Genomic DNA, 19,014 nt, shown 5'->3' with positions numbered 1-19,014 from the left:
CAAGCGATGGCAAGCTGCCATCATTCCTCAATTATCCGCCGATGGTGGGCATCAGCTGTGCTTCCTTTTCCTGCTGCCGGCCTGTTCCCGTGGTCGCCACGTCCACGGCGAATTTGTGGGGGTCGGGGTGGATAAGACTAGACCACGTGACCCACAGCCCAGACTCCCACGAAGCTCAGAAGGACCTGCCAGCCTGCACCGTCCACCGCACTCTGCACTCCTGATGGGTTGCTGTTTCTAGAACCTTCCAGACCCGCACACCCCGAGGTCATCCCTGCCCCAAGGCTTTTGCACCAGTGCCTCCTATGCCCCCGAATCTTCCACGGGCTCCCTTGATTCATCAGTGCACCTGTTCGACCGTGTCCTACTGGGTAAGACCTCGTCAGAGCGCCCTAACAGGTGTAGCCGGGAGTGCACACCCCTGCTCCGGCAGACCCCCGTTTCCTGACTCGCTCCTGTGCATTCGGCGTCCCCACCATCCCTGACAAGTTCCCTCCTCGTGGCCATGCTTTGCCCTGGAACGTCAACCCTGCAACAGCAAGCACTTTGTCACCGTTTTCTCCATTCCGCCATCACCAACGCCACGGACGACACAGGACTCGGCTAGATCTGCCATCCATATCTCTGGTCTTTATAGAATAACAGGGTGGCTGAGGAGTTCAGACCCCCTTTCCTTCCCACCCGGGCAGGTCCCGACTGCCCGTTCGGCTTTGCGGGTGCCCGCGTGGGGGTCTTTCTTCCCCACAACCAGGGATCTGGCTGGAGAGGGCGCCATATTGAATCTACAGGCAGGAGGCGCTTTCCCTTTCAAATCAAAGCAAAGAGAGACCCTTCCCGCCAACACTCCTGCTTTTCTACAAACCTCCCACTTGCTTCTGGGTTTGGGAGTGAGTCACCTGCTCCTAGAGTAAACAGCAGGAGTGTAACTATTGCATAAGGCCATGGGGGATCATGTCACTCATCAAATGCTAACCCATTCCCTACCCAGGGACATGGTTTGGACTTTGTAGACCCAACGAAGACAAGGCGTTCCAGAGCATAGGCATCCCAAGAGCTGTCTTTCTAGCCACGCACTCCGTTCACGAGGCGTCTCTGGGATCTCTCTTGTCTACACCGCAGGATGAAGTGGTCTTTGAGAAGAGCAAACAATGCGATACACACATCTCATGAGAAAAGGACACCATTTCTGAGGGAGGAGAAACCCAGGGAATGGTTGTCCCCATTCCTAAGAGCGCCGGGGGTGTAATGACCCCGCTAGTACAAGGAAGCAACCACTTCCCGAGCTCTCCCACTGGATCCGTCCATCCAGGCTCCACGGACTAAGGTGGTCAGGGAAGAAGGAAGGCACAGGCTCCCACAGTGGCAAGGAGTCCTCCCCTCCGAGGAGAAGCGTTGGAGGTTTGCATCCCCGCCCGGGGGAGCCTCGGGGACACGAGCCAGGACCAGAATCACACAGGACATGGAGCACAGCTGAGTGCGTAGGAAGGCCCCGCCTTCCGGCAAATGGAGGGGAGCGTGCGTGAGCGCAGACACGGGGACCAGAAGTCTCCAGAACATGACACAGAGCACAGAAACCCTGACCACCCCAAAGGGAACAGGTGGCAAGTGGCCAGAGACATTCTGCTGAAAAAAAAAAAAAAAAAAAAAAGAGGAACCCTACACGATGCTGATAAAAGCAAGGGGCCGGCTTCGAGCTTGAGACAGACGGCGAGCTGGGTTGGAACGTTTCCTGTCCGGCGGGGCGATAACGCGGGCCGGCCGCGCATTGAGAAGCAGGACCCAGCGGATGGCAGATAAGGCGTCTGTACAAACGCTGACCTGAGCGGGAACTGTGGGTGGGTGTCCGTACGCAGGAGGCTCTTGGCCAGGCTCTTTCTGCTGGTGCCCTCGGGGACCGCCATTCAGTGCCGTCCTGGGGAAGGCGGCCTACAGCGCGGCCAACCAGCCGGGCAAGACAGCGCCTTCCAAACGTGCTGCAACGGTCCGAGAACGTTCCGGAAAGCTCGCTGACCAGTAAGTTGCACGTTTCTCGCATCAGTAGGGCAGTGGCTTTGGCGTGATCCTACCGCAGGGGGGGATCGGGATGGGAGGGAAACGGGGGTGGGGCTTGCTGCGTCCCTCACGCAGCGGGGGTGGGGGGCTGAGGGCAAACTGGTGGGGGTGAGCACCCCCGTGGCAGGGAGACGAGAACCCACGTCTTGGGGAAGCCGGCCTGCTGTGTTGACGCAACACACAGCGGGTCCGGCCGGCGGCGTGGGCATGGCTGGTCGCGGGGTCTGGCTAGTGTGTAGAAGGCATATTACTCCCGGGTAATCAGCCGCTATTTCCCTGGGGGTTTTTGAGGATTAAGGTCACCGAGGGCCGGGCTTCGAAACCGACGGGTCCGAGAGCCGTGGTCCAGGCGGGGACGTGGGCTCTGGTCTGCAGGTCTGCACGGGGTGGACGAGCTGCCTTCCCCTTGCAGCTTCCCCGGGGGCGGGGGTCTCCATGAAGGGTGTGGCCTGGGGAGGACAGCACGGGCCACCTAGCTCCATCCCGAGCAAGGCGAGGCCGCCGACGTGCAGCCGCGGGCGGCGATGGACGAGCTCGCAGATTGTCCCTGCGGCAAACATTGACAGCTCAGATCTGTCCTCCTGGAAGCGGGAACCACCGAACCAAAGGGCAAAGGTGAGACTTATGCAAAGGGGGGAGGGGATTGCCGCCGGAGGCAAAGCGTTGCTCCCCACGGAGAAGACTCTCGCAGCGTCTCCGGGAAGGGGCCGGGTGCCATCTGTAGCTGGTGGCCAGAGATCGGGGATAGATCACCGAAACGCGGGAAAGAAAGCAAGCCAATGCCCAATTTAGGACTAAATACATTGAACCCCTTTTATTGGTGTTTGCATATTTTCAGATAATGACACTGGGGTTACTTCTGGAAACACCCTGGTGGCTTAAAAATACACAGCGAGATATTTTTCATTGAGATATGGGCTTAGGGTTTGCCACAAACATCCCACAGGACGGAGGAAAGGAGGCAGGGAGGTACAGGGGACAAATGAGGGGGCGTGATGACAACTGTCAGAGAGAATGGAGGGTCCCACCTCCCCCGTGCACCCTCCAAAAGTGCAGAAAACTCAGTGCAGACATGTCTCCAAACTCCTGCAATCTGCACAAGGCTCAGGGAGAAGAGTTGTCTTATCAAGGATGGCCGTGGGCATGCACACCAAAAGAAAAAGGAGTCTTATTTGTTTGAAGACGTGCAGAAGAAACGGGGTGCCCAGAAGGGTTAATGGGCATGTCGTTGGGTCAATGCCATGAGAAGGGCAATTGGAGACTCTATGAAAATGCCAAAGTCCCAGGCCTGGTGCTCAGCCACTCATGTGTCCCGCGTGGGCCTCTCCACCTGCCCGTGCCGAGACACCGCCACGTCCCTCCAGGGGATGCTGAGCCCCGTTCAAAATGCAGAAACACACACATTTGTTTTCCATGCCTCAGCGACACAGCCTGTACACCACGGTTCTTGTCGGTCTCTTAGGAGAGCATCGAAGCGGATGAATGCAGCAAGTTCAGGACAAGTTAGGAGTTGGCAGAGGGGGCAGCTAATTTCCAGCAGGGGCCTGGGGTCCTGAGTTCTAATTCTGTCCACCCTGCTGGATGCCCCAAGATGACAAGTGTGCGTCCAGCCCTCCCCTGGCTCCCTCCGCAGGGTGGCCTGTCTTGAGGGTGGGTACTTACAGAGCCTACACCTGCCCTCGGCTCCCACCTCCGGAGTCACCAGGCATCCGTGCCAGGGTCCAGACAGGACCCCACACTCCTGGTCCCTGCATGCAACAGACAGTGGCCCCCATCCTTCGGCCCTAGGACTCCCAATGCAGACACGGCTGATGGTGGGGACAGCCTTGAACACTCACCCAGCGTCACCATGCATTGCTTTCCTGGAGACTAGGCTGAGGGAGTCGGCTCGGGCGGCCGAAAAAATAGCCCGGAGGGGGGCGACTTCAATAATAGACATTTATTGATCCCGGTCCTGGAGGCTGGGAGCCTGAGATCCAGACGGGGCTGAGGCTGGGAGTCTGAGATCCAGACGGGGCTGAGGCTGGTTCCTCCTGAAGCCTCTCTCTTTGGTGTGTAGACCCCCATGTCCTCCCTGTGTCCTCATGTGGCCGTCCCTCTGTGCGTGTCTGTGCCCTTATCCCCTCTTCCTATAAGGACCCCGTCCTATGGGATCAGGATCCACCCAATGGCCTCACCTTACTTAATCCCCTCTTTAAAGACTCCACCTCCAAATACAGCCCCATTCTGAGGTCCTGAGAGCAAGGGTTTTGACACGTGAATTTTAGGGGGCACAACTCAGCCCCCAGGAGAAGCCCCCTTCCTGGACAAGGGATGTACCCATCTCACTGCTCACAGGCCCCCTCAGGCCAGGACCTCAGCTCCTTATGCTGAAAAGGACTCTTTCCTCTCAAAGCATTTTCTCCTCCATGGGCTTCAAATGCCCCTTTGGAACCTTATGGCTTGGCCTGGCTTTGTCCCCTCTGAGCTTCTCCGGCGGCTGACCCTGAGGTTCTGTGTGGCCCTTCTGCGGTCTGTGTTCACACGGAGCCCAATCCAGCGCTGGCCCTTCCCCAAAGAGCTCACTTCCCCCGACCCCGGCCACGTGGGCTCTTCCTGCCTTGGACGTGCACCTCCAAACAGACCTCGGGTTTCCCTTTGTAGCTCACATATGTCCTCAGGTTTCCTTCCTTGGGGGGGAACTTTTCAGCAATGATCCCAGAGTGGCTGGGTGGTGTCGGTGGCATGGCAGGGCCACCCCCCGAAGGGGAAGGCGGGAAGCTGTGAGCCAGGATGCGCCTGAGACCCACCACCATCAGGCAGAGGCAGACCAACCCCTGCCTTGGGACTGACCCAGAACAGGTGCATTGAGAACGCCTTCCAGCAGGGGTGGTCTCCGCCAGGCTGAGCCAGAGCACCCCCCCTCCCACCCACTGCTCTGGTTTATAGAGCCCTGCACCCCACACGGAGGGGCCAAGGTCAGCCTTGAAGGGCACCACGCCACGCCACCCCACCCCACAATGTACCTCTTGGGCATACGGATGATTTCGGGCAACAAGCCATTAAGAACCAGCAGAAGCAGGAAAAAGCTCTATATACCTCCCTAACTGCCAGAAAATAGGGGACATCAAGTTCCCCTTGGGAAAGGAAAATTACATTTGTAAAAGAAGTTTTTAATGGTAAAAATGGTTCCCTACCAGGAACATGACCACACCCACAGATTTATTATCATATAAGAGATTTTTATTAAGAAGAGCCTGTATTTACCACACATTTCCTGCTTTCCCTTTCCCCATAACTGTTCTTCCCCATTTGGAACCCAGAAACCCCCTTCTGATGTTGAATCGAAGATGCTTTATAAGCCCTGATCATCTGGCTGTCTCCTTGAGCCACATTTTTCTTTGTGAACCTCCAGGCATATATAGGTAGTTAAGGCTGGTATTCCTGTTAATCTTTTATCTGCTTAATTTGCAGGTGTGGGGAACCTGCAAGTTAAGGTTAGAGGGAAAAGATTTTTTATTTTTTCCTCCCGTACAACCTCTACTCTCTGACTTTCCCTTTTCCCAGCCTTCTCCCTTGGTCTGTCCTATGTAGGAAGACTTCTTGCTCGCTAATGAGACACAGAGCAGAAAGGAGTTTACCTGCTTCCTCCAGGTAGGAAGATAAATGTCTCTCATCCCAGGAGGTTGGTGACGGTCTCTGGAAAGGGGCTGAAACACTGTCATGTCCTGAGGGGGTTGTGTACCCCAAGTCTCTGGTGAGCTCCAAGTTCGTATTGGCTCTTTCTACAAAGGTATTCCATCCTTGGAGCACGTGGGCAGCTCAATCCATTAGGCGTCTGACTCTTGATTGCGGCTCAGGTCGTGATCTCAGGGTCACGAGACGGAGCCCTGCATTGGGCTCCATGTTCAACAGGGAGTCTGCTTGAGATTCTCTCTCTCCCTCTGCCTCTCCCCTTACCTCTCCTTCTCTCTAAATAACAGTAGTAATAATAATAATATTAATAATTTAAAAAAATATTCCATCCCCAGCCAGGTCACCTGTGGCCTCACCCCCAGTGACTTCATTTCAGCCATGAGGCCGTCCCCTGTCTTTGTGTCCAGCCCTTGCTGACCTGCACTGATGTAGAGCTATTAGAAAAAAATCTGATCAAATATACAAAACACTGCCCCTGCCATCACCAGACACAGAAAGAGGTTCCTGCAGAATATTCCAGAAACTTTCGTTGCTTTTTATGGCTTTTGCAACACAACCAGCTCCACAGCTCCTTGCCCACCTCCAGATGGCTTTTAAAGACACTACTCGTCACATGGACACCAAAGCATGTGACCTCCCTCTGAACCGTGGTTGGTCGCTTAGGATGATGCCAGGAGTGTCCCTACCCGCTGGGACCTTTGTGATATAGGAAAATGGTAGCCCAGGGGGCTTGGATCAAGGCCAGACAGAGTTGCCTCATACCCCAAAGTGGCTGCTGTGCACCAGTATCCTCACCACACATTCCTTCTTCTTTTTACTGGAGGTCTCACCTGTCCCACCCCTCAGCCACCCTGTACAAAAGAAGCAGCCTAAAATAATCCCAGTAGCAACTCTGGGGTTTGGAATGGGTCCCCACACAAGTGTTTCAGCAGCAGGAATGTGGACTGGACCAGTAACGGCCAGTGACAGTGGGCTAGGGGAAAGTCATGCCTGCTGGGAAAAGTTGGCTCAATCCCAGCTTGCAGAAAGTGGTCATCAGGGATGAATGTTGAACATACTGATGCTTTGAAGGGAGTTCTAGCAGAGCTTTGGAGGTGCTATGATTTTGTGCGGGGGACCCAGGGGTGTGGCAATAGGACGGTGGCCCCACACAATGCTCCGATGGGGTAGTGCCAGCCAAATAGGGACACGGGATGCACCCCAAGAGCTCCTGCATGCTCTGTAGAGGCTCATTACTGGTGACTCCCCTAGAGGGCGTGGGGGCTGCCGAGAAGGGAGGGTTCCTGCCCCCTTTGGAATCTGATCTCTTACCTGGCGTCTCCTTCTGTTTAGGTGCAGCTTTGGGGCTGGTGCATGGCGACCATGCTGGATCTTGTGAGCTTTCTGGTCCTCCTGAACTCAGCATGCCATGGACAAGCACAGCTGGGTAGGTACCGTAGGCAGGCGCTCCAACGCCAGGGTCTGGATGGGGCAGGACTGCCATAGCCCCTAACGCTGGAAGGAGACAAACATCCCTCCCCCAGACCCGAAACATCCCCACCCCACCCCCTGCTCTGGTAGAGGAAGGGGTCCTTTTGCAAATCCAACTATAGGTGAATGTTTATCCTCTGGCAGAATCAAGGACCAAAAGGTGAAGACTCTATCCCCAAACCCCGAACCCAGCTGGGGTGTCAGGCCTTCTGCCTGTCCTGGGAAAAGCTTATTAAAAAGAAAAAGTCTCAGACGCCTGGGTGGCTCAGTCAGTTAAGCATCCCATTCTTTCAATTTTGGCTCAGGTCATGATCTCAGGGTCCTGGGCTTCTTGCTCACCAGGGAGCCTGCTTCTTCCTCTGCTGCTCCCCCTGCTTGTGCTCTCTCTCTCTTTCTCTCTGACAAATAAATAAATAAAATATTAAAAAGAAAAGAAAGGGAGAAAGAAAATCTTTTAAGAAATGTATTTTAAAAACAAAAAATCTCCTGCTAACCCGCAAAACCTCTCCACAAAGGTGCAAGAGAATGTAGAACTCTTACCGCAGGTGACCCAACAAAGAGGATGCATAGGAGGCAGGGAGAGAAATCTCCCCTGGTTTGGAGCCAGGTTCCTGGGGAAGGTGGGTGCCTCTCCTTCCCTGAGGCTGGGGACGGACGTTCACTTCACTGACGATCACATTTCACAGATGCCCCAGATCTGGGGCCAGACATTCTGGATTTGTGACACTTGCATAGCCCCTCCATGAAGGGCCATGTTCTTCTTTGTACTTTTGTTGCCTTTGCTTTTGGTGTCAAGTCGAAAAAAAAAAAATCATTGCCGAGACCAATGTCAAGAAGTTACCTACCTGGCTTTTTGTTTTTATTTTTTTTCTTGCCTAGGAGTTTTGTGGTTTCAGGTTGTACCTTTGAGTCTTTCATCCAGTTTGAGTCAGTTTTTTGTGAATCTGGTTATTGGTCTGGTTTCAATCTTTTGCAAGTGGCTGTCTGCTTTTCCCAGCACCATTTGTTGGAGAGACTATTCATCCCCCATTCTATATTCTTGGCTCTGTTGTTGTAAATTAATTGGTCCTTCCCCACCTTTTTTTCCCCCCCTGAGAGGGAGAATTAAAGTCCTCGTGGTTAGTTTCCACTTGTCCTCACCTGTGGCAGGTCCCTGCCTGGTCCAGGTAATGCATCAGGTCCCCTACTCCCAACCCCATCCCAAGGGGCAAAGCTCACCCCGAAGGCCTGAGAGGGAAGCCCCTCAATTCGATTGACACAGGAAGGCCCACTTTGCGTTCCGTCCCAGAAGGTTTAGAGGGTCCCAATGTCTCCACAGCCTGCCCTGTGATTTTAAATTTTTTCTGTACTTCTTTTCTGTATTACAAATTGTTTTTCCTGTATTTAAACTTTTTTCTGTATTTTAAATTTTTTTTGTATTTTTATTTCTCTGTATTTTAAGAATCAGTTTCTGTATTTTTCAAATTATTATTACTATAGATAACTTGTCTGTATTTTTCAAATTATTTTCTGTATTTTTCAAATTATTACTATAGCTAACTTTTCTGTAGTTTTCAAATTATTTTCTTTTTTAAAAATATTTACCAGTTTCATTTTTTTTAAAGATTTTATTTATTTATTTGAGAGAGAGAGCACAGAGGAAGAGTGACAGGGAGAAGCAGACTTCCCACTGAGCAGAGAACCCAACTCGGGGCTTGATCCCAGGGCCCCAAGATCATGACCTGAGCCAAAGGCAAACACTACCTACTGAGCCACCCAGGCACCCCTCAAATTATTTTCTGTATTTTTCAAATTATTTTCTTTATTTTTCACATTATTATTTAGCTAACTTGTACTTTTCAAACTATTTTCTGTATTTTTCTAATTATTACTATATTTAACTTGTGTATTTTTCAAATTATTTTCTGTATTTTTCAAATTATTTTTGCTATACTAACTTGTCCATATTTTTCAAATTATTTTCTGTATATTTCTGTATTTTTCAAAATATTATTACTATAATTAACTTTTTTGTACTTTTCAAATTTTCTGCATTTTTCAAATTATTACTATACTTAACTTTTCTATATTTTTCAAATTATTTTCTTTATTTTTCAAATTATTGCAGGAGCTAACTTGTACTTTTCAAGTTATTTTCTGTATTTTTCAAATTACTATTACCAAAGCTAAGTTTATGGGTATGCAGTGACTCCTCATTATGGTTTTGATGTGCATTCCCCTGATAACTAATGGATCTGAGCATTTTTTTCATGGACTCCTGTATGTCACTGAATTGTTCACTTTGAAATGGTTAGTTTTGTGTGTGAATTTGGCCTCAGTAAACAAACAAACGTAACAATCCACGCCTGATGTTTGTAGATTGTCTCCTCTCACCCGTAACTATAAGATCACCTTGGGGGTGAGGGTGTCTAATTCCTACGAAGTGTTGCTGGGTTTTTTTGTTTGTTTTTTTGGTTTTTTTTAAATTACAGCACAAGAGAATATATCTCCTATTACAAACATGCAGCTAGATTCAAGGAAAAGAATGTTAACCTGGAATTACATAAGAAATGTGAGTCAGCAAGAATGCACAATATATACCCCGCTCAACTCTCCCACCGTGCCCGACTCTCCCACCAGGCAATTCCCACAGGTGAGTGTTCATGGCTCATGCCTTATGGCTTTACTCCTTGTAAATCTTGAATTCCTGTGAAATGACTGTTGAGTCCCCTCCCTGCTCTTGATTTCTGCTCCTATTGCTCTCGTCAGGGAAGAAAAAGCATTTCCTCTATCCTCTTAGATCCGAGGATAGGGACATGCAAATTAAAATGACAAATGCCAGATTTTTCAGGAGGAAAGACATACAGATTTGTTCTTAGTTTAACTTTTTACATACATGAAGATTCACAGAAGAGAAGTAAACACCCAAAGAAGTGGTCAGACTAGGGAGCTTTCCTGCCATTTTTTATTTTATTTATTTATTTTTTAAAGATTTTATTTATTTATTTGGCAGAGAGATACAGAGAGAGAGCAAGTAGGCAGAGAGGCAGGCAGAGGGAGAGGGAGAAGCAGGCTCCCCGCAGAGCAGGGAGCCCGATGCGGGGCTCGATCCCAGGACCCCGGGATCATGACCTGAGCCGAAGGCAGCCGCTTAACAGACTGAGCCACCCAGGTGCCCCTTTCCTGCCATTTTTTAAAGAGGTGAGAAATTGAGGGGATTCCATGATACAGGAATGGGGATTTCTGCTTCTGGGCCCAATAAATCGTGGGGACGTGACTAGGGAATCAGTGGTTGAACTAATGGCCGATACGGGTTATTTTAGTAAGGTCTGTCTGTGAAGTGTCTTCTCAGTGCTGGTGGCCCCTCTCCAGTGATAAGGGTCACTCTCCTCTTCCTGGCACAGGACAGGGTGGGGGAACCCTTCACAAAGGGTTCTGTGCCCTGCTTTTATGTAGATAAGGAGGCCGAGAACTCCTCCTGTATCTGTCCATTCTCAGGTGCCAGCAGCTCAAAATGATCCTTATGCCAAAGTGGTCTATTTGGGGTTGGGGCAAATTCCATATATAGGATGGCCTCCTTCACTCTGCTTCTATAGGGTGGGAGTAAAACTTACATACTAAATCTCACGTATGAGTGAGAATATAATAGCTGTGTTTTCTGCACCTGCCTTCATTCACATACTCCCTTAGTTTCATTCTAAGGATGTCAGGGAGGAAAAACTTTGTCACCTACCCTCTTAGGTTTGGTCTCTGGAGGCCTGCGAATTAACAGGACGAAAGATAGATGAACAAGAGGGAGAAAAATGTATTCCCATGCCTGCAGGAAAAAAAGTAGCTCCATAAATAGCAAAAGTTAAGGACTTATGTACCTAACCAGTAGGAAAAAGGGAGGAGAGAGTAAAGGTCACTATGGGAAGAAGAAGCAGTTTTCCAGAAGAAAACAGGAGATAAGAAATTTTGCGATAATGCTTGTTCATGCAAGTGTGAGAAGTCTTCCGGTCTTTTTCGTGACCATATAACTCTGCCCAGAGAGGGCATTCATGGTAGGTTTACCCTCGGTGTCCTTTCTGGCACTAAAAGCGACCCCAAAGAGGGAATTTATGGCAGCCTCATTTTCCAGAACTTTCTGCTTTTAGTCAGATAAGAGAAACTCCCCCCAAAAATGTTTCTTCTGCATCTCTTGAATCCAGATGTCTTCAGCTTAAAATAATCTTCAAAGCAATTCTGGGATTCCGGGGGGGGGGGGGTGGGAGTTCCCCCCAGCAGGTGGGGGTGTGCTCTAGACGGGGGTGGGGGGGTGGGGGGCTGCAAGGGATCCATCTCCTCTGCCCCGAACCCTGCCCCTGGGGTGCTTTCAGCCCCTGAGATTCCATCCCTCCGTAGGACAACGGTACCTTGGGAGACCCCTTGGGATCGCTCCATAAAACGATTCTAGGGTGAAATGTGAATCCAAACTGCCCTAAGAAAAGCCAAAACACAGAATGAGCAGGTGGGCCGTGCTCCCATACCCCTGCCAATGCAAACTGTGGGGAGGAGGGCTCCTGTGTATTTACAGCTGATTTTAGGTGGAATTTTTTAAAAAGATTTATTATTTATTTGGGGGCAGAGGAGAGGCAGAGAGAGAGGGAGAGAATCCCAAGCAGATTCCGTGCTGAACGCAGAGCCTAACGCGGTCCTGTATCTCAGGGCCCTGAGATCACGACCTGAGCTGAAACGAAGAGTCCGACGCTCAACCCACTGCCTCACCTGATGCCCCTTTAGCAGGATTTTTTATATGGGTTCCTCTGGCGCCACCTCCAGGCTGAGGAGGGTCTTGCGTTGTCTCCGGAGATTTAAGTACTGAGGGGGCGGGGGACACCTTCCCAGGGTATGTCCTGCTTTTAGGCAAGTGACCGGCACTGGGGCTGTCTTCTATCTGCTCTCTGTAATTGCCTTCAGCTCAAAATAATCCTTGTGCCGAGGTGGCTTATTTTGGGGGTGCTATATTCTGCTAAGGTCATCCCTTAGGTGTGAGAGACCGTGCATGAACGGAATAGTGTTTTATGGCCCCCGAGAGAAGGAGGCAAGAAGGAGTGTTTCCACCTAGGGGCCCACGGAGACCCAGCTGTGGGCGTCATTATGCACCTGTGCTTTTAAAAAGGAATGAAATTGAATTTTAACGTAATGAAACAGATAGAAATGGGTCGCTAACCTTCTTTTATAAGTGGGTCATTTCTATGCATTGTATACTTTTCTCTTGCTTGCCTGAATTTTTTTTTTTTTTTCGATTTTAAGTGTTCTGTTGGTGCACGGAAGGCATTGATTTAATGGCCTTCCTGTCCAGGGTGGGGTTTTCTTTTTTGTTTTTGTTTTTGTTTTATAAATTCAATGTGTTTGGGGGAAGTATCTGGTTTTCCAAATGTCCTGTAATTGAGAAACAATGCTAATGTGCCTCTCCCCTTTATAATTGTCTTGGCTTTCTGTTTCGTCTCATTTTTCGTTGTGAATTCAAGAAAATGTTCCTACATTTAGTGTTTCCGTATGAATTACAATACTGCCTGTTGATGAAAAACAACAACAACAACAAAAAAAAACCCAAAAGCAAAAATCTTCTTTGTCTTCTCGAAGAGATTCATTTAGATCCCTGCTGTTCCAAGTGTTGTTTTTCTCTAGCACAGATTTTGCAAATTCTTGAAAATGTGTTTTTGGACCTCTGCTGAGATTATCACTTTGTTTCCCCCACTGCATCGACCTTATGAAAACAGACCGTGCACAATCTTGATAGAATTAAAAAAAAAAATAGTGTTGAATTCAGTGCATGAGCATAACATTTTGGGGTTTATATTTTTTATAGCTTTACATTTTTTTAAAGATTTTAATTTTAGGGGCACCTGGGTGGCTCAGTCGTTAAGCGTCTGCCTTCGGTTCAGGTCATGATCCCAGGGGTCCTGCCGAACCCCGCATCGGGCTCCCTGCTCAGCAGGAGGCCTGCTTCTCCCTCTCCCACTCCCCCTGCTTGTGTTCCCTCTCTCGCTGTGTCTCTCTCTGTCAAATAAATAAATTAAATAAAATAAAAAAGATTTTATTTTTAAGTAAATCTCTACCCAAGGTGGGGCTCAAATTCACAACCCAGTGATCAAGAGTGGCACGGTCCACCAACTGAGCTAGCCGGGTGACTCACTCTTTTTTTTTTTTTTTTAATAAAACTGGTTCTTTTAAAAAACATTGTCTGAAAGGTGCCTGGGTGGCTCAGTCAGTTAAGCGTCTGCCTTCAGCTCAGATCATGATCTTAGGGTCCTGGGATCGAGTCCCGCATCGGGCTCCCTGCTCAGTGGAGAGTCTGCTTCTCCCTCTGCCTCTGCCCCTCCTCCTCTCTCTCTCTCAAATAAATAAATAAAATCTTAAAAAAAAATACAATAAAATATCCTCTGAATGGTCTTAGATCCGAGCTCTGCCAGCGACATAAAATCAAGTCTCTGTATGTTATTAAAGGCCGTCATTTTTGCCTATGTGCGTTTTCTGAGTTACTAACCTCTGGTTCATTTCCTTCCGCCTGCTCTGAGCACATTTGTCTTAAGGGTTTTCTCCTGCAGGAAATGGGGTGGGGGGGAATGCTAGCTGTTTTGCAGAGAGAGGTGCTAATGTTTTAAATTAACCGAGTGGTGAGTGGTGGCGAGTTCCTTCCTGCTGGTTGGAAAGTGAAGGCCCTGGGAGGCCTCCTGGGGCCATTTTTATCTTAAACGGCCTGCATTGTGCTTCTAATGCCCTCCTGTACTAAGACTTCCTTTGGGAAAACATAATTCTGTTTTTAAAAATAGTCAGACTTCTTCTTCTTCTTCTTCTTTCTTCTTCTTCTTCTTCTTCTTCTTCTTCTTCTTCTTCTTCTTCTTCTTCTTCTTCTTTTTAGTTAGGAGTTGACTGTGTGTTTGTTTGTTTGTTTGTTTGCAGACTCAGAAAATGGGGTTGCAGAATTTCTCACTGGGATTTTGGGTTTTCCGTGAGGCTGCACAAAGATGCTTGCAGGGAAGACGGGATAGGCATGGGTTGATTCAATCCTTGAAGGCATCCTTCTTGCAGCCTGAGGACCTTCCCGGAGCCCTGGGGTCCTGACTCTGGCTTTCAGCATGAGATTTGGCACAGACGCAATGGACGTCAATGATGCTCTGATTTTATTTTCCTACATTTTGAACTTGAGGAATTCTGAATGTATATAATGACCCTCCTGGTCGGACTCTACCTGACCAGCCGCACGGGCAGTAAGTCTACACCGGCTGCCCTGCGCCCATGGAATCTGGGATTTCACAAACAGGATGCTGGTGTGCTGACTTTTTTTTTCCCCCTCGTGGTCTGTTTTTCCTTTCGAGCCTTTTTTAAATCTCGTGTCCTCCGTGGGTCACCATGTTTATGCTCAGTATTTAGCACGTGACACCGTGTTGGGCTCCTTGCCGTCACTCTCCTGCCAGGGCTGCTTTGCCCGTTTTTTCCAGTTCCTCATTTTGTCCCTGTGCACGTAGCAGTGCTCGGTCGGGTAAGATGCGGCCATAGGGGGAAAATGGATGAAAAGTAAATACTGCCAGGCGGCCATGAAAGGGGACCAGCTCAAACACTTGCTACAATGTGTATGGACTTTGCAGTTGTGTCTGCTTCTCAGATGCAAAAGGCTACATTGTGCATCAGTCCACTAGACTGATAGACAAATCCTGTTAAAAGGAAGTGGGTTAGTGTTTGCCAGAGATGGGAGGGACCTCGCCTTTTCTGCCTTTTCTGCCAGACACAACCCGTGATGCACCTGTTCTCTGTCCTGACCCAAAGGAAACATCAAAGTCCCCTCTTTTATTTTTATTTTATTATTATTATTTTTTTATTATATTAAAAGTCCCTTCTTTTAGACAAGCAGGAAATTGTATGTGGAAGCAAAGTTCCCAGAGACAGGAGGCAGGACCCCTTACGGATGCTCCAGATGCAGAGGCTCCCGGCCCCCAGGACAGACTCCGCTGGGACCCAGAACTGGCCTCAGGTCCTTCGGCTTTTACAGAGATTTGCACACGTCTCCAGGAGACGTCATGCTGTTGCCCATTTAGTAAAGGGAATGCTAATGAGAAAGAGGAGGGAGGCATTCTCTGTCCTTTTTGGAACTAGAAAACATTTCATATATGTGTGTGTGTGTGTGTGTGTGTGTGTGTGTGTGTGTGTACATATATATACATATTTAGATTTGTATTCACCCTCATGATGCGCAACTGGGACGTTTTTGAGAGCCATTGATTATCTAAGAAATTGCTTTTCTCCTCATCTTGGCCAAAAACAGGCCCCGCTCTATTGAAACTTCTTTTCAAACATTTTCCTCCAAAAAACCTCTGAATGGGTTGCCTGCTGGTGGCCTCCTGGTTGGTGTTTTAAGGCTGTCAATCACCCAATTTTTATGTAAATCCCAGATTTTTCTGCCTGGATGTTTTAAGGGGCTCTTTGTCATCCCTGTAATTCTTAAGCTGTTACTCTTAGAATGGGCTTCGGGGCTTTTGGGGCAGCCCCTGCTCCCTCCAGGTCTTTGCCGATCATCCTTGTTTCAAGATACATGTCTGCTTTTGTTTTAGGATTCCCAAGCAACCGGTTTTTTTGGTTGTTGTTTTTGGTTTTGTTTGGAGGGTTTTGTTTGTTTGTTTTGTTTTGTGGAGCAAAACCTTTTCACAAGAAAGGGTTTCTATAGACTCAGATGTGGAATGTGTTCTACTTCCATTTCTAGGAAAAGACAAAAAAAAAATCCTTCTATTATTTCCTATGGGGGCAGATTCCTGAGTGCAGGCCTGGCTGGATTCTCAGGAATATTCATGCACCTTGTCTCCACTGCGGTCCCTCCCCATCCCCCAGTGCCCTATGGCTGCTCACCCCCTTCCATCCCTGGTGACACTTGTTGGGGAAACTTAAACACAAAATCCACCCCCCAACCCAGGAAGCCTCCCCCACAAAGACAAAACAGCTGTATTACTTCATGAGCATTAATAAAATGCATTCACAATTAATCACATCAACCAAGACCCCCCAAATGAGGACAAAGGGGTCTCTGGCCAGGGTGTCAGCCACCAGCTCTTACCTTGGGCAGAGCCTCAGACTCACGCAGAGGAGTGGGAAAACTTTATCGTGGTGCAGGCGAGCAACACCACTTTTGTCTACACTCTTAAGTTCAGTCAGCGGGGCTCTGCAAATTGACAGAACACAGATTAACTGAGAAGAGGCATGCATGTTCTATAGGATGTTTAAAATTTTAGGTGGCATGACATGGGCGTCTTGATAGAAAGAAGAAAATGTCCCCAAAGAGGCAGTTAGACCTGAGAGTTTGTATACCGTTTTTCACAAAGAGCACATACATGGTGCAGGAAAAGAGTTTGAGACTGCTAAGAGCAGCAAATTTGGGGAAGACAGATATTTGAATGGACACTATTGGAAGAGAAGGTTTTATTTAGTAGGTTTGTTTGTACAGGTCCGTCTTGGTGCCGAATTTCTGCCTTCTTCATGGTACTAAAACTTCCCTCAGAGAGAGAGGGGGCTGTGTCATGTGTGTTTCTAGAAGTTTCTGCTGTTAGTCCAATGAAGGAATCTCCAGGAAGGTTTCTTTCTGTATCTGTTGGTTGTCAGTTGCTTCCGGCTCAGAATAATCCTTACACCACACTGGAAGCAGGGACAGAATTAGGGACATTGCTGGTGTTACTCAAGTCCTGGCCATTGTGAGCTCCTTGCATTATTGCAGGGGTAGCGGTCTCCCGTGCATCTCACGTAGCAGGACTTGTGGGCTGATGATTATAGGCAACAGGCAGGTTTCTTGCAGGTCGTGGGGCCGAGTTCTGCTCTGTACCCGAGGAAGGCGATCATTTGGGGGGACAAATGGAAGGTTCTGGCGAAGTTTGTCCTGCAGATTGGGGTCCATCTCTGGGCTGGTGGGTGTCTAGAATTGTCTCTCCACTGGTGAGATTCACTCTGCCCTTCCCGGTCAGACAGACGGGCCAACGGGGTAGGGGCACCTTCTGAAAAGGAAATGTGTGCCCAGGTTTTAGGCAGAGAGGAGGGCAGAGAGCTTTTGTGTGTGTGTGTGTGTGTGTGTGCACCTGCTGTTTGTCAGGTGTGCCCAAGTGGCCTTTTTGGGGTGATGTGTTGCAAACCCCCTAGAACACCAGAGGTGGTGGGGGGGGATTCTCGATAATCGATTGAGCGGGATTCTTCGCCAAAGCTGAGCTCTGCAGACCAGGCATGAAACCTAGTGTGCAACAGGGCTTGAGAGGGGTCCGAGTGATATTTGATCCAAGACGGGGAGGTCCTTGTTGGGGACGCCCCTCTGTGGACCTCTCCCGGGATGGAGTCGGGTCCAGGGGAGCCTGAAGCGAACGCATGACCTATATAGGTTCTTGATGATTCCCTTTCTAGGTCAGAGAGGACAGCACATACTTCTGCATCTTCCATAACCGCGTGCTTCATAGGGGGGCCAAGCTGACCGTGAGGGTCACCTCTGACGGGGTCGTGTCCCAGAAAGTCCTGCCTTTTGTGAACCCGGGTGAGGTCCCTGGGGCTGGTGAATCCCGGCTCCCGCCACGCCCGACGGGTACCCATGCGTGTCACCACTCAGGGTCTGTGGGGGGTGGTGCAGCCGCTGAGGATGTCGGTCTGTGTCTTCCCAGGCAGGGAAGGTTCCGGTGCCGTGAACTTCTCCTGTTTCATTTACAACGTCCGCCTCATGAACTGCAGCTGGGCACCCGGCCCCCGCGCCCCAGCTGATGTCCACTATCAGCTCTTCTGGTGGGCCTCCTGGTAAGCCGGGAGCCTTCCCTCCGAGCACCTGGGATCGATGTGGGGACCGTAGCGGGAAATGCCCAGCGAGCCATGGGGCCCCGGGGGGTGCCTCCCCGAAATGTCCCCAAAATCACAGAACCCTGGGCGGAGAAGCGGTTTACGTTTGCTGCCGCCTGGCTCTGAAAGGCAAACCCCCCTCCCGTCCTAAAGAGAGGAGGAAATCCACAGTTCCACAATTTTACCGTGCGCGGAATGGGTCGTAACGGGTTCACCCTGTAAAGGGCGGGATCCGTCCCTGTCTGTGCCACGTCCTGGCCGGTTACCTGGGACGCATAGCCCGTTCTGGTTTTGTGCTTATTCGGGGACAGATTTGTGTCAGTTTTTTTTTTTTTTTTCTTAAGAGGGTTTTCTGGGTTGGGGAGGAGATTTCGTTGTGGATAATGTCTGCCCGGAAGGGTACCCAGTGGGGCTTTTCCTGTGCCCCTTTTGCAAATGACAGGAATGAGGATGAGCTGGAGTGCGTCCACTACATCGTGGACCCCACGGGAACACGCGTGGGCTGCCATTTCGATCAACTTGGTGAGCCCCAGCGTACGGATAACTACTTCTTCCTGGTGAACGGGACCAGCAATGAGACGGCAATCCCATTTTTGGACTTTGTTCCATTTGAAGCCAGTAAAATGGGTAAGAGGCTCCCTGGACGTGTCTTCTCCCCCACACCCCACCCAGGAGAGCTGGCTTCACTCATCTGGGCTCGCGCCACCGCCGTGTGGGACACAGGGCTGGGTTCTGGACCGGCCTGAGCGAGATCCAGAATCTGCAGTCGGAGTCTGGGAGATAGGGAGAGAGAGGGGCACGGTGGTCCCGACTGTCCCCTTGCAGTGGGATGCAAGAGAGGCACGTGTTCGGGGGTGGCTGGGTGGTGGACACTGGGGAGGGTGCATGCTATGGTGAGCGCTGTGAATTGTGTAAGACTGATGAATCACAGACCTGTACCCCTGAAACAAATAGTACATTATCCTTTAATTTTAAAAAATTCTGAGAAAAAAAAGAGAGAGGCATGTGTTCATGTCACGTAGC

At 49.7% G+C, this 19,014-nt stretch overlaps 1 protein-coding gene across 1 annotated transcript in view; it reads left to right on the top strand.

Moving 5' to 3' along the window:
* The first annotated feature begins 1,715 nt into the window (after positions 1–1,715).
* The window catches only part of IL3RA (interleukin 3 receptor subunit alpha), a 55,622-nt gene continuing 38,323 nt past the window's right edge, over positions 1,716–19,014 (top strand). The window contains exons 1-7 of the mRNA XM_088028587.1: positions 1,716–2,013; positions 2,465–2,667; positions 7,060–7,153; positions 9,669–9,829; positions 17,572–17,698; positions 17,823–17,952; positions 18,434–18,618. Of these exons, the coding sequence (XP_087884713.1) occupies positions 2,488–2,667; positions 7,060–7,153; positions 9,669–9,829; positions 17,572–17,698; positions 17,823–17,952; positions 18,434–18,618 (877 nt within the window). The 5' untranslated portion in view covers positions 1,716–2,013; positions 2,465–2,487. The remainder of the gene's footprint in view (positions 2,014–2,464; positions 2,668–7,059; positions 7,154–9,668; positions 9,830–17,571; positions 17,699–17,822; positions 17,953–18,433; positions 18,619–19,014) is intronic.

Source organism: Eumetopias jubatus, unplaced genomic scaffold, assembly GCF_037043125.1.
Source record: "Eumetopias jubatus isolate StellerSeaLion01/CBP00866 unplaced genomic scaffold, mEumJub1_p1.0 scaffold_11, whole genome shotgun sequence".
Classification (NCBI taxonomy): domain Eukaryota; kingdom Metazoa; phylum Chordata; class Mammalia; order Carnivora; family Otariidae; genus Eumetopias; species Eumetopias jubatus.
This window is presented reverse-complemented; position numbering and strand designations above follow the sequence as displayed.